This window comes from Penicillium odoratum (assembly GCF_028828045.1).
Source record: "Penicillium odoratum strain IBT 22623 chromosome Unknown utg000008l_segment0_segment0, whole genome shotgun sequence".
Taxonomy (NCBI): domain Eukaryota; kingdom Fungi; phylum Ascomycota; class Eurotiomycetes; order Eurotiales; family Aspergillaceae; genus Penicillium; species Penicillium odoratum.
In genome coordinates, this window is record NW_026643150.1 from 4479978 (window position 1) to 4493989 (window position 14012).

Here is a 14012-nt window from a genome sequence, read left to right on the forward strand (position 1 = left end):
CCTTGGGACTCTTCGGACTTAGCAGTAGCGACCTACATATGAGAGCGAGATGCAACATCGCACGATCATCATGGATTATGGTTCATGCTCAAGTTTCTAGTTATGAATCTGTCCAACTTTGCCTGGTCTACTTGTCGTCCTTGGCACGTGTTGTCGTGGCCATGTGGTTCCTGCCTTGATAGATGTGACGTTCAGGTTCAGGGTCTAGTAAGGCATTTGTCCGGGTTGTTCAATGTTATACATACATGTATGCGAGATTAGTGACAAGTTGCCTACATATAACTAGGTCCTTTACCGTGATTGGTTTGCACTGATAAACATTGGACTAAATGCATTTGGGCAGGACATTGCGGCTATTTCGCGACGTATGGCAGTGATGTATCACAACATATCTCCGAGACTACCCCGCCGGGCAAGATTCCAAGTTCATGTTCTGGGATGGGCCTTGAAATATAGAGTAGCATTGCACCGTTAAATTGAGGTTGCTCTGGTTTTCAAATCCTGTAGCAATATTGTTCATGCCTGGGGGCTGCTTCGGCGCGATACTGAAATACTTTCCGAATGTATATGCTACCGTAGGCGGCTCAATTGTCCCGACTACGGAGGCGAGTAGCGGCCATGAGGACAGAAACTTTTGTTCTATGACGATGATTCACAGTCAATTTTAAAATGTTGTCTTAGTTTCATGGAACGCTAGAAGTTGGCGTCTATTCTCCAGATATCGAATTTGAGCTAGACTAGCGACTGCACATGTCATTATATTTATTACTAGGGACTACTAATTTTGACTCACTATAGATATAGATTGGAATATAGATAGTTATTGAGTACTGTAGCGGTTAAATAAATCTATAGGATAGGTAAACGTGAATTTAAACACGTGTTAAAACTGTGTTTGTTTCTTATTTTAGTAAATGTTGAACCATAGATGTGTTGGTGGCGAGGAAAAGTAATGTTATCCAACCCCACTTGTGCGTAAGTAGCGTGGATAGACCACCATTATATCATCGGGCAACTCGATTTGATCCGCAGAATAAAGCCCTATCAAATTGAGAATATCGTATGGATTACAGTTTTTTGCCCTTTAATGGACTTGTATGATTCAGGTATCATAGGTTCATTGAGATTTGTAGGAACACTTCAAGCACAGCCTATATGTACAGAATGTATTTGCATTTACCAGTCCTCACCACCGTTCTCAATGTTCTGGCGAGCCTGGTCCTTAATTTTCTCCTTGTCCACCCAGTCATTACCCTGGACCTCGACCTGACGGTCAATGAAGGCACCCGCCCATGCGGCCATGAACTCCTTAGCCTTCTCGCGGCTAGGCTTGTCTGTTGCATTATTAGCATCATATTTCGTCTCATGTTTATGAGGGGTAATCTGGGAAAGGTGGGGTGGATCTTACCGTCGCGCTCGCCCAAGGCCTTAGCGGCCTCGTAGCTGGCGGCACTGGCGAAAAGCTCGTCAAAGCTGCTGGCCTTGTCCTCTCAAGGTAGTTTCATCATATAATGCGCTTCATACAGCTCGTAGCTCTCACGGTAAGAATCGTCTGGAGGAGCTCAGATATCAGTAAATGCTTGGGAAGCTGGGAAGGCTTGGCAAAGCGCCTCCATCAACGTCAGTCAACACTTATCGCTGAATCAACTCATTTTGATATAGTAATTTGGAGATTGTGATTGTGATTATGAGGTAGAGATGTCGTTGATGAAGAGGAAAGGAAAAATAGGGGCGATGAGAGGTTCATGTACTAGGGGCTTCACTGGAGCTGATCATTAATTCCGTTTTGCCCCTCTACCTGCAAGGCTGAGCAGGGTCACGCCAACAAGGCAAACAGGGATAAATGAGATGAAAGCGTGTCCACGGGCACAGTAGGTTAGATTGCTATGTATTCCTAAGATATATTTAGAATCAAGTGATTGACCGACTCCTTGTCGTGATCGTGGAGGTTCATTGCCACCCACCGAGGGTAAGGGACAGAGACAGATAGAAGAGAGGAATAACGAGTGGACCATTTTACAATACTGTCAATCACCCATAACCAACATAAAGAATGGCCCGTGTATCATCATGCTTCTAAGTGACATGTGGTATCATCGAATGGAGTAATAAATAAGGATAGCTGCGCAAAACGAATCAAAAGAAAGGTATCGCAGAAGTCATCAACTCGTAAAGGGTGAAGGATTCGCTGTGCCGTAGGCTGTCGTGAGATGATCTGATATCCCCTCATGTGGGTCGCAACGCTAAGGTCACAGAAATCAAATTAACAAAGAACTCGGAATCAAATCATCCATTCAGTCGCCTCCGACGGCCTCGTGTACTGCCAATAGGGCGTTGTGCGAGAACGCCCCGAAGGATTGGGTCATCTTTGCTTTTATCAACATGATGAACTCGGACATGTCTGAGCAAATCCCCCAATATTAGCCAAGTGGCACAAGGGATGATATAAACTCCTAGATTTTACATACCGTTGAAGATTGTCCGGTCGAGGATATTTATGTTGCTGATCCGGGCAGAACGGACAGACATAGCCAGGTGAGTTATGTACTAGGCCATGTCGCATCATCTCATTTTTACGTTTAAACCCTTTCCCCCCTACACCACGAGGACAGCCTTCTACTGGGCAGAAATGTGGCCGATCTGAAGAGTGCACATTTGCATGGGAACTATGTATATTGGATCAGGACTGGTTCGTTAGATCAAGGTGGACAGGCTTACTTGAGCAAATATTGGGTTTGAAAGGGAGCCGCGGTACAACCGTGATGTGTGCATTTATAGACACCTATATTCGTGATTGCCTCATCTGGTGAAGGATGCGAGCTGAACGAAGTCCGTTCTCCGGTGACAGAGGCTACTGGCTCCGTGGGGGTGGGATAGCTTATCGGACTTTTCGCAGTCATCGGAGATCTCTCATAGGCATGAGGTTCCGGGGGAGGAGGTGGAGGTGGCGGAGGAAGGATTGGCGGTTCTGCGGACACAGCGGAGGTTGGTGTGCGCCAGAAAGATGGCTGTGACGCCGGCGAAGCATTGTTGGATAGATCTTTGGTGCTTATAGGAGAGAAATGAGAGAAAGGACTGGGAGGGATCTGCGGCACAAGACTAGGTAATTGACGCTCGTGGGGGGAATCATTACGCGATGTAGCAGAAGGTGAATAGGAATAGGGTGGAAAGCCATTAAGCCGAGTTGAAGAGAACTCGGATTGAGACAATCCTAGGGCGGAGATGGAGGGTAGGGTTTGTGTGTTACCGGAGCCCGTGTCTGGAGAAGCCCCGACAGACGAATTGGGAGGCGAGGCCAGCGATTGAAGTGATGGGAGAGAGATGCGAGACTTTAGGTCTGCCTGCTTGGAGTCGGGGGAGAGGCCTTCGGCGGTTGAGGTTCGTCGGTGCGGTGCGAGATGTATTGGTGGCCCCGACGAGGGAGCGGTGAGGGACAGGAGACGGGGACGTTGTGGGGGTTTGGAAAAGGCCGGTTTGATATCTTGCGACAGTACGGGTAGAGGAAGGGTACGCTGGGGCGATTGAGGGTTGTCTTCTTTAGAATCTTTACCCCGGGGAAGTGATGGTTGGGCGAGCGGGTGTCTTGGATTGGAACTTCGGTGGCAGACAGTCCTTGGGGAATCGATCCTGATCTTGGACCCGGCCCTGTTTAGGGGACCAGTCCAGCGGACGCTTCTCAGCGATTTCTGCAACTTCCGGATGGCCTGGTCCCATGACGCGCATCAGCACACCGTCGCCTAAACTTGTTTGCGGTAGGGTCTCCAGCTGGTGCTTACGGGAACGGTCAGACGTTCCCTCGCACTCGGCCTCGGGGGCGAACGGCGGTGGTTCTTCCTCCACCCCATAATTGATCTTCTGCGGAACCAGCTGTGGGGAGTGATTCCTCGCATCGTCCGAGACAAAGATGTCGCACGTCATAGAGGCGGGTGGGGGTGCATAGACGTTGGGCGATGTGATGTGTAAGATGTCAGGAAGCCGATAGCAAATCCATCCGGAATACTGCTGAGGGAGTTTATTAGCTTTGGAAGCCTAACTCACAATACCCAATAAGAGTTTCAGAGAAGTTGGCTCCAATCCGAAACACCAAGCACCTCAAAAGAGAAGACCCTGGCGCGTAGATGGAATCCGACCAGCGTTGAACCAAGTGTCGTCATACGAGGGAGGGGGGGGGGGGGGAAATTCCCGACCACAAACCTGAAAGACGCAGGGAAATCAAAAAAGGGAAAGGAAACTCGTAATAATAGGGCTGGATGCAGAGGGAAAGCTTCAAAGTAAGGTAGAATAAAAATGAGGCTGAAAGGGAAAAATAACTTACCGAAAGAACCAAAAGGGAACAAGGAACGGGTCGGGATGAGGCTCAACTAAAGCAGCGGCTCCGGGGTTAAATATGGGAGAAAAGGAAGAAGAGAAAAGGAAAAAAAGAGGGGAAAAACGAGGAGATTATGAGCTAAACAAATCATCCATTAGAGAAGTGAAAATAGCATGCGGCTCTTGCATTGAAATTCCCAGTGGGTCGCGGCTCCAAAAGTTGAATAGGCCCCGCATGAGCCTGTTTTTTTTTGATAACTCTTTGGGTTTTTATTTATTGATCAGTTAAGTTAAGTATATATATTTTATTAGGAAACATAATCTGCTGATGTTGGCAGATGATCGGAGGATTAGGGGAGGGGGGAAGGGAACGAGGGAAAAAGGAGGGAAAAAGAGGGGAAATGGGAAAAGATGCCCAAGTACATCACTTTCTGACCTTAACTTTCGATTTTACGATTTTTCGAATTTTTTCAATTTTTTCCTTCTTGTCCCGTTACGTATGTCTTCTGTTCTAATCTCGGAGTCAATAACCGGAGAGAAACAAGTGGTGTCCCAAGTCCACGAATCCCCCTCTTTTACTATCCCCACTTTCCTTCCCCGGCTACTAACTTGAAACCCAGGCTGGGCTGGTTAGGTATGTCAGATTTCACTCTCTGACTTTCAAGCCTCGTCAAGCCTGCCAGCCTGCCAGCCTGCCCTCTGCAAGCCTAGGACTATGGATTTATCATCTACTACTTAAGAAAGGTCATAACCTGCCAACACACCACGTTTCAAAGCCTTGTGCCGGTGCAATTCAAAAGGGGAAAAGCACGCGGCCCGCCCCGAGATCAGTGTTTTAACTGGACGGTTCTTTTTCCTAGCGAGCCTTAGGTCTAACCGGGGATGGTGTAGTCGGGGAAGTGGGTTCTTCACCCTTTTATTTTTGGAATTTAATTTTTACTTTTGACAGGTTAAGTTTTCCTTAAAAATTTCCTTTTGTTTACCGACTATTCGGGTCAGGTTTTCAAAGCCTCACCTTTACGTAGAGCCGCAGCAGCCTCATTTATCTACCCCGCTTTCTGCACCAATCACCTTGCTCATACTTTCCATGATTTAATTTACTTTCTGGATTAACAATAAAAAAAAGTAGATCCGAAATTACCCCCAATTCTTGACCAAGTGGTGTCGCATTTACGGAATTGGTGGTTAGTGCTGACATGCCTGCACGGACTTGGCGTCATTGCGCCTAGACTAATTCAGAAGAGCGGAATACTTCGCCATCTCGTTTGAATTCTATCAATTTCATATATAAGGGAATTTGAAGACTGACCATGCGTCAATGATGTAGCGGTAAGGAAACTTATCTTTCCCATCCCGATTAACTTTAAATGTTTCCCTACAACTTGCCTTGCGTAAGTCGTTGCACCCGCTGCACCCGTTCCCAAGCCCCCATCGCAAAAGGTTTAGCTTGTTTAGCATAGTCTCCCGCCCGGGCACTACTGGCCTGCCGCCCTGCAAACCGGGCCGCAATGCCCTGCATGATGACGGAGCCTCGAAACGCGAAGAATGCATCTCCCCAAAGGATATCGTCCGCCGGATTATACCCGGCCACTTCGCTGTACCAACGCATGCAGTCCTCACGCGTCGGCAGCCCTGGCACACGTCCAGTCTGGAACTTTTCCAGCTGGGAGTCGGCGCCTTCGAGGATCCACGGACTGCTTAGGTTGCAAAAGTCCGACAGTGGGTGCCCGACCGTCGCCATCTCCCAGTCTAGAATCCCTATCACTCGGGGTTCGGTCCGGTGGAAGATCATGTTGTCTATCTTGTAGTCTCCGTGCACGAGGGTTCCACGGTCGCGAGGCTGCGTGGACTTTTGGGAGAAGAATTGTACCATGTTGTCAAAGTAGGGGAGTTCGCCGACGGGTTCTTTGGTGTCGACATCGACTACCGCTGCTTGGGCTTTGGAGATGGTGTTGAATGTGGCGATTTGACGGTCGAAGAAATTGGTTGGCTTGCCGAACCCATCAAGGCCTACGGATGATGGCACGACTGAGTGAAACTTGGCGAGTGTCTGCACGGCATTCTTCCATCTACAACATGTCAGTCTGGCTTCATGGTCACGGAAGTTCAGCTGAGACTTACAGTTCCTTCCTCTCCTCTGCACTCACTCCAGGCATCGATGGGTCGGTAAAGTGCCGTCCATCCAGGAACTCCATAATGTAGAACGGTGTCCCAATCACATTGTTATCCTCACACAAGCAGAATACCTCCGGCACGGGGACATCGGTTCCACCCAAAGCCTTGATAATCTGGTATTCTCGCTCAACGCGGTGTGCTGTCTTCGAGAGCAGCTTGCCTGGGGGCTTCTTTCGCAACACGGCTTTCCTACCATCGGCGGTGGTAAGCTGATAGGTGGGGTTTGATTGGCCGAAACCAAACTGCGTATTTCAGTACGAGTTAATTTTGTCTCACTAGAATGACCAGCTCACCTGTTTAATATCCAGTGGAGTCTTGAGTGCTGGTACTTTCTGGTCAATATAGCGCTCCAACGAGGCCAGGTCTATAGGCTGGCGCACAGCTCCCGCCATTGGAGATATATGGTTTCAAAAATTTGGGTGAGAAAATAGATAAACAGTCCAATGAGCTGGCTTTGAATGCAGATTTAAATTCAAGGGATATATATGTGGCAAGATCAAGTTCAAGTATTGAGCTCAGCCGTGAACCTCGGCAGTAACCTTGGGTCTTCCCCAAACCCTCGGCCGGCAGAGCGGGGAGAGCTTACACCGCCTAGAACTTCAGTTGCCATAGTGGTCTCTATCGCTGGTACTAATACGCGTTCTGCACGCGTCCCAGCGGTGAACCGTGTGAAAGTTGAAAGCGCAAGGGACATCCCCACTACGACACCGCAATTTCTACAAGTCCACTTCGACTCATTGCTCCACTCTTTTCCCTCAATTCTTTCCATTGCCTCTGCCATGACCAAAGAGACTACACCACCCATCGAAACTATCCCCCGCCAACCTCCATCCCTCCCGACCTCTCCCCTCGCAAAGCGTCCCAAGATCGACAATATGACCACCGATGGCCCCGCCGTGACTTCCATCCAGCAGCCCCTCCCTCCGCTGCTGGTGAAGAAGCTAGTTCCTTCCGCTCGTGCTCCGACACGAGGCTCTGCTTTCGCTGCGGGGTACGATATGTACAGTGCGAAGGAGACTGTTATTCCTGCTAAGGGCAAGGCAATGGTTGATACTGGGATTGCTATTGCTGTGCCCGAGGGAACTTGTATGCAATCCATTGCCTGTGACCAATTGGGCAGAGTTGACTGATTTTTGTCTAGATGGCCGTGTTGCTCCCCGTAGCGGTCTTGCTTCTAAGCACTTTATTGATACTGGTGCTGGTGTTATTGATGCGGATTACCGTGGGGAGGTTAAGGTGTTGCTGTTTAACCACTCTGATGTGGATTTTCCCGGTATGTTTCTACCATAGCCGCTGTCATTGCAAAGTCATGCTGATGCAGTTTGGATATTAGTCAAGGAGGGTGATCGCGTTGCTCAGCTGGTTCTTGAGAGGGTAAGTCGATGGTGTGTGTTCCAGTTGTGGGATTTTCTAACTTTGCCCAGATCTACACTCCTGAGGTGACTGTTGTCGAGGAGTTGGAGGAGAGTGTCCGTGGCGCTGGCGGATTCGGCAGCACTGGCATTTAAATTGTTACGTACTTGATAGAACTTGGGAAGGGGGAAATGGCAAAACCTTGGAAGGCGGAGTATATATGGTGATTCCCTGAAGATTTAATGATTTATATGTCTACAATGACCCAATCGAACAATTTCATCAATTTGCAATTTTGCTGGTCTAATGGAATCTATATATACTGACCATCCCATCATGATTATTCCAATTTTATCTACTCTATTGTAAATGATTGGGCAAGTCCTCCTTACGCCACTCCTGCACACCAAACTGGACCAAAGGATCCCGCAAGAACCGTGCGTTCCGTACCAGCCGCACTTCTGCTGCTTTGGTACGGCGCAGGTGATCCTGCTTTTGTTGCTCCTCTGCTGTCAAGTCTGCATTCTGAGCGAAATCCATTGCAAGCTCTGCATTGCGGGCTTCCATCGTCCGCTCCAGAACACTGTGCATGCTTGAGAGGACCTTGAGAGTGGCTTTCGCTAACGGAAGATCGCTGGGAACCACGTCGTCTGGCGAAACCCAGGAAGCGGTGTTTCGCAGGGTTGGACTGGCGGCGTCGACGGCCTCTCGGAGTCGAGCGACGGTCAATGCGGCAAACATGTCGCCTGTACCGCTGAAGAAGCAATCGAGAGCGGGGACATCAATGCGGAAGAGACGTGGGGACCCGTCGGATCGGGTCGTGGAGCCGATGACTGTTAGGTAGTTTTCTGGTGGGTTCGGAGTGGAGCCTGACTGGGACAACTTGAATAGTTGTACGGAAGTGATGATGACATGGGGAACGGCGTAGATGCGGTGGATGGCGGTGATGGCCTCGGCTAGTGTGGAGAGAGAGGTGATCTTAATACCCGAAAGGACCCTATGAGAGTTAGACGTGCGTTGCGAGAGTCAGTGTGCTAATGTACGAACTCGGCTTCGAACTGATTGGGCAGAATCAAGTCTGCATGATGAATGGTCTTTTTGTAGGCTGGAACGACATCGTCATTCACGTAGAGTCGGCCCTGGTCTCCCATTACCGGATCCAGGACTATTGAAGGGTCAGAATTGAGCTTAAAGAATTCCATTAGATGTAGTACTCACCCCAAAAGAAAGAGCCGGGCTTATTAGCCGCTTTCTTCTGCAGATCTATCCCAATTGCGCCAACGGCTTCCACGGCCGCTGCACTCGGCGCATAGCCGGATAGCATGACATCAAAGTCTGTGAGGTTGCTCTGACACAGACCCTGGTAGAGGTCTGTGATTTCCTGTGCGGTTGCGCGCGTGCCCTTGAATTGCCGATACCCAAGATGATTGCCTATCAGAGTTAGTTATGCAAGTGTAGGCGATTCGATGGGAACGCACTAAAATGAACTGTGTTCAACGCTGCAACATCGCAGCCCAAGGACTGCATGACAAACTCGGCCATTGTATTACCGACATGTCTAGGGAGATCAGTTTGAATGTCGCATGACTCTTATCCGAGTGGGATGTCCACATACCCATAGACGACCTAACTTGGGTTAGTTTGGAATTAATGCAACATAAGATGGAACTGACATGACTGGCGACTGCCAGTACCCGGGTCTCAGGTACGAGCAAATCGGACATGGCGAGATTGAGGGGCGTGAAGATGGTTGTAAATTGTGGGGGATTTGGACGGGGAAGTCAGTGACATTCCTATTACCTAATTCTCCAATCCGTCCGATAAGAAATCAGAATCTCACTTGATGTTGATTCTTGAATAGAAACAATTCCAAGTACATTTACATGATCTATGTCTGTTGAGTTCTGTGTTTGGGCTCCTTGCATGATCCATGTCCTTAATTTCAGCCTCGCAGTTCGCAGTGGACCAACCTGGTCGCAATTGGCCAATGGATCAGCAATGGAGTTGATTTCAGAGTATTCTGATGGAGCGGTCTCGACCAAAAAGAAGACTTAACTAGTCAACTGATCATCCTCGATTCTCTCCTGTCTTCATAGACTTGGTCCTTGCACCCATGCAAGTGCCCCCTGAACCAGACCAGCATGAGGGTTGCGGGATCCACAGAACGATCTAGTCCTACGGTTATGCCCGTTTCGGTCTTGGCTTGACTTTCCATGGCTTTTCTTAAGATTAAAAGTGAACAGGATTCATGGTGCTCCGTGCTTTTCCGTTTCCTGACTTATACATTGACTTTCCCTCGTGGTCATGTCTTGACCTCGCTCGTGCGTGTTGGGGGCCGACTACTGTGGCCATGTCGATTTGCTTATAGCGTTTTACGCGTACTTCACACTCTTTTTCCGCCCTTTCGTGGCTTGTCACTCGTTTCTAGCCTGGAAGCAATCGTTGCTTCGCACAGGAATATACGCTCTCTATGAATTCTACGCTACTTCGCCGGTCGCAATCCGGCCAAACTACAAGGCTCGGCTCTCTTTACCATGGCCTATTAATCTTAATTCTTATTGTTTGCTTCTCGACATCGACGTTGGCTCATCCTGCACTAGCAACAGATCTAGTGGACCCCCGATCGGCCTCCTATTCAAGTGGAGAGATTGTAGATCTTCAGGCTTCACCCGAGCGCCGTGGAGACACATTCTTGGACACACAGGATCAAGATGCCGTGGCAGAGTCACTCAGACACGACGTCAACCATGGCTTACAACGGCGAATTCTGAATGCCAGCACCGAGACGTCAACAACGATGCCAGAGCCTTTCGATACGAGCTCGAACAACTTTGCCAATTCGAGCTGTGTCAGCTTCTTCGATAAGTTTCTCGCCAACTCAACAGTGACTAAATGTCATGCCGTTTCACTCCTTCTCACAAACTCCAATGCATTCTTCCATGATTTGAGCTCGGCGACGGAAACTTCCCGCGTGTTGGATACCACCTGCTCCGAACCTGTTGAAAAATGCCAATCGATCATGACCTCTCTAGCCGCCCAGATGCTATACGAGGATAACTGTGGGCCCGACTATGAGGCAGGGAACTCGTTCGTCACGGACACCTATCAACAACTCATGGCCTACGAGCCCGTATACCGGGCCACCTGCCTGACCAACCCGACCACCCAAGACTATTGTTTCGTTGATGCAGTCACCAATACCACGGCCCCAAATGATTACAATGTCTACTTTATTCCGATTGGCAATACCCTTACCAAAGGCAAACTCACTTGCAACGAGTGCCTTTCGGCGACTATGGACGTATACGCTCAATGGGCTACGGTTGATGGCCAGGCACTTGACACGACCTATATATCATCCGCACAGGTCGTTAATGAATACTGCGGCTCTGGCTTTGCGGTCACCAACCTCACAATCGGTTCCGACAATGTCACCGTCACGGCCGGTGCTGGGCTCACGGTACCATTACCGAGTTCTCGACTCGCCTTGTCTATAATCAGTATCACGATCGGAACTCTCTGGATTTTGTAGTCGGATATCTGTATCTTGGATTCTACATATTGGATCTCTCCTTTCCATTTGGAGATACCTCACGCTTGATGACAGCGATTTCCATGTTAATATTCATTCACCTGTTTATTTTAATTACATATCAATAGCACACATAATTGATTATCTACTGGAAAACCCCATTTGGATGAAGATCTGCAGGCTCTATAAATAGTTAACGCGGTCGGGTTCTCCATACGCACACATTTCCCTTCAGTGCCGATTCTAAGTGCAACTGTTAACCTTTAAGCATAGTTAAGCAAGCTATGACTGCGGGTCTCAAATTTTCAATTTCCGAGTGACCTACTGTCGAAAACATGTTATATTATCAGTCATTTTTGGCCCCCAATTTGTCACCCGTGCTATTAAGGGCTGCGGGGGGCCATTCTCCACCTGGGCAGTGAAGACTCAAGATAACAACGCTGCCTCCACCGAAGGTAAATGAGAAAACGGTCTGCCCATTCATATACTCTACATGTATACCCGTGGTCCGGGAAAACTCCGGCCGTCTTCCATCGGACGTGATGGTACTTCAGGCGCCCTGCGAACCACCCCCTCAGCTGGCTACTATCTGTCCATTGGCTGATTCGCTTTACAACTCCACTCACCAGTCAACGTCCCTCGTCAATCAAGCAACCGGGGAATTGGATCTGCTGCTTACTGTGCTAAGCTCTACGAGGGCGTACGTGATATCTACGGATTCGCCGACTGAGTTACCTGGGATTGTGAAGCGTTGCCAAGAGGCTTTACTGGATCTGCAGGCTGTTTCGCTGCATCCCGGTGGGGTCGGATCGCAGCACCAGATTACGGAGATTCGATCGCGGCTCGGATCGGTTATTTTTGAGCTAAGTATGATGAATGCGAATATGGCTATGTGAGTAATCACCAATAATTGTCAGGCGGTTCTAATCTGTGTAGATCGTTGCAGAATAATGTGAATAAGGCGATGAGAAGCTTTATTAATGATATACATGCAGGCAAGCGAGATGCATTCATCGTTTCTAACGTCCTGAATATCGGCCCTTCCGGCCCTGAAAAGGATGAGGCTTGGCAGAAACTGCAGCATGAATTAAACGATGTCGGTATTGGGCCGGAACTATCAAGTCAAGATCATGAATTTATCATCAGTGTTCTTGATAAAGCTGTCAAGGATGAAAATCTCTTACGAAAACAAACACAGATCGAGACACCAAATCAATTACTAGCGAGCTCTCCCGAGTATGATATGACCGACACACACAAAATAGCCCTGCCACGGGGTCTGTCAGACTTACCCATGTCTCTCGTCACAGAAATGCAAGGCGATTTTGATAAACAAGTCATATCAGAAGACTTCCCAGAACCAATACTCAAGATGTCAGCAACGTACAGTCCAGGCGACACAGACAAAGAAGTATTTTGCGAAAACTTCCCGATACCCCTCGAAGCTGAACCAGGCAGCTCGGCCACCCTCTCAGAAACATATTCAGATGCCAGCTCTTCAAGAGGAAGCTCATCGTATCCGAATATTGTGCGGAGCAAGAAGCCGAGTATTATGCGGAAAATGAAATTCAAGTTCACTACTAGCAAGGACGATTTTATCCGTCTTGTACAGCAGGGTGGGCTATATTCCATCCAGAGCGCGCTGGATAAAGGTGCTGATGTGAATACGATGGATTCGCACGGCCAGACGGCGTTGATGATTGCTATTTTGTTTTTACATGAGAATGTTGTCAATCTGCTGTTAGAATATGGTGCGAGCACTGCGAAGATTTCGGCGACAGGGGACTCGGCGTTGAGTATTGCAGCTTCAAGAGGCGCCGAGAGGATTATTCGAACATTGCTGGTGCGTGGCACAGCGGTTGATGGGTCTAAGAACATTGGGAAGACCGCGTTGTCTCAGGGTGCTGAGTGGGGGCACGAGAATACCGTTCGATTGCTGTTCAACGCGGGTGCAGATATCAACGGCCTTTCTCATACTGGTGATACTGCTCTTTCACAAGCCGCCATGAACGGCCATCTGGATATTGTTCGGTTCTTGTTGGACAATGGGGCTATACCGGATTATACTGCCTATCCGAGGCAGACGCCTCTTTACAAGGCTGTTCATCAGGATAGACCTGAGGTGGTGAGGGTGTTGCTGCAGCGGGGAGCAGATCCAAACCACCCAGAATCCATTCGAGCTTGGACGCCCTTAACACTGGCTGCCATGCATGGCAGAACGGAGATACTTGCGATGCTCAAACACCCAGGATATGTCCCCTACCAATACCAGCGTTGATAGAGCAATCTTGAGCGTTATTTAGTGAATTATAGCGAGAAGATTAGCGGTGATCTTTGAATTAGTCGTGCGAATACACTTGCGGAACGTTCCACGTCGTTACAATCTATCCAATTTCTGAGCATGACCCTCGCGAGTACTACGGTTCAATAATAAGAATGATGAATTCAACCTGTTTGTCGATCAAGGCAAAGATCCATTGAACACCAGCAATGTATGTCAAGCGGTTAAGCGCCAAGAAATAAGTTTGAACAGGAAATATGGATCATGTCCAGGAAGCAAAGACATGGCTCGTCGTCAGAAAAAAAGGAAGGTATGCGCAAAGATAAACAAATAATCGCTCAAGTAAAATAGATCAAATGTATG

General features: G+C 48.6%; 6 protein-coding genes across 6 annotated transcripts; 2 read left to right on the forward strand and 4 right to left on the reverse strand.

Moving 5' to 3' along the window:
• Positions 1-1176: 1176 nt before the first annotated feature.
• Positions 1177-1652, reverse strand: N7520_011911 (DUF3759 domain-containing protein; the record flags this gene model as incomplete). The annotated part of the gene is made up of 3 exons (XM_057145844.1): positions 1177-1334; positions 1409-1489; positions 1649-1652. 3 exons carry the CDS (start codon positions 1650-1652, stop codon positions 1177-1179), a joined length of 243 nt encoding a protein of 80 aa, XP_056991598.1.
• A 634-nt stretch (positions 1653-2286) lies between these two features.
• On the reverse strand, positions 2287-3918 carry N7520_011912 (uncharacterized protein; the record flags this gene model as incomplete). Its single annotated transcript, XM_057145845.1, is given in 4 exon segments — positions 2287-2401; positions 2469-2666; positions 2719-3582; positions 3596-3918. The coding sequence occupies 4 exon segments, from the start codon at positions 3916-3918 to the stop codon at positions 2287-2289; spliced, it is 1500 nt and encodes a 499-aa protein (XP_056991599.1).
• A 1765-nt stretch (positions 3919-5683) lies between these two features.
• N7520_011913 (phosphotransferase family protein) lies at positions 5684-6875 on the reverse strand (the record flags this gene model as incomplete). The annotated part of the gene is made up of 3 exons (XM_057145846.1): positions 5684-6377; positions 6430-6725; positions 6777-6875. 3 exons carry the CDS (start codon positions 6873-6875, stop codon positions 5684-5686), a joined length of 1089 nt encoding a protein of 362 aa, XP_056991600.1.
• Positions 6876-8196: 1321 nt separating this feature from the next.
• On the reverse strand, positions 8197-9560 carry N7520_011914 (pyridoxal kinase; the record flags this gene model as incomplete). Its single annotated transcript, XM_057145847.1, has 6 exons — positions 8197-8833; positions 8884-9001; positions 9055-9267; positions 9315-9394; positions 9452-9462; positions 9510-9560. 6 exons carry the CDS (start codon positions 9558-9560, stop codon positions 8197-8199), a joined length of 1110 nt encoding a protein of 369 aa, XP_056991601.1.
• Positions 9561-10306: 746 nt separating this feature from the next.
• N7520_011915 (uncharacterized protein) lies at positions 10307-11368 on the forward strand (the record flags this gene model as incomplete). Its single annotated transcript, XM_057145848.1, has 1 exon — positions 10307-11368. One exon carries the CDS (start codon positions 10307-10309, stop codon positions 11366-11368), a length of 1062 nt encoding a protein of 353 aa, XP_056991602.1.
• Positions 11369-11910: 542 nt separating this feature from the next.
• On the forward strand, positions 11911-13646 carry N7520_011916 (ankyrin repeat domain-containing protein; the record flags this gene model as incomplete). Its single annotated transcript, XM_057145849.1, has 2 exons — positions 11911-12260; positions 12305-13646. The coding sequence occupies 2 exons, from the start codon at positions 11911-11913 to the stop codon at positions 13644-13646; spliced, it is 1692 nt and encodes a 563-aa protein (XP_056991603.1).
• Between the last annotated feature and the right edge of the window lie 366 nt (positions 13647-14012).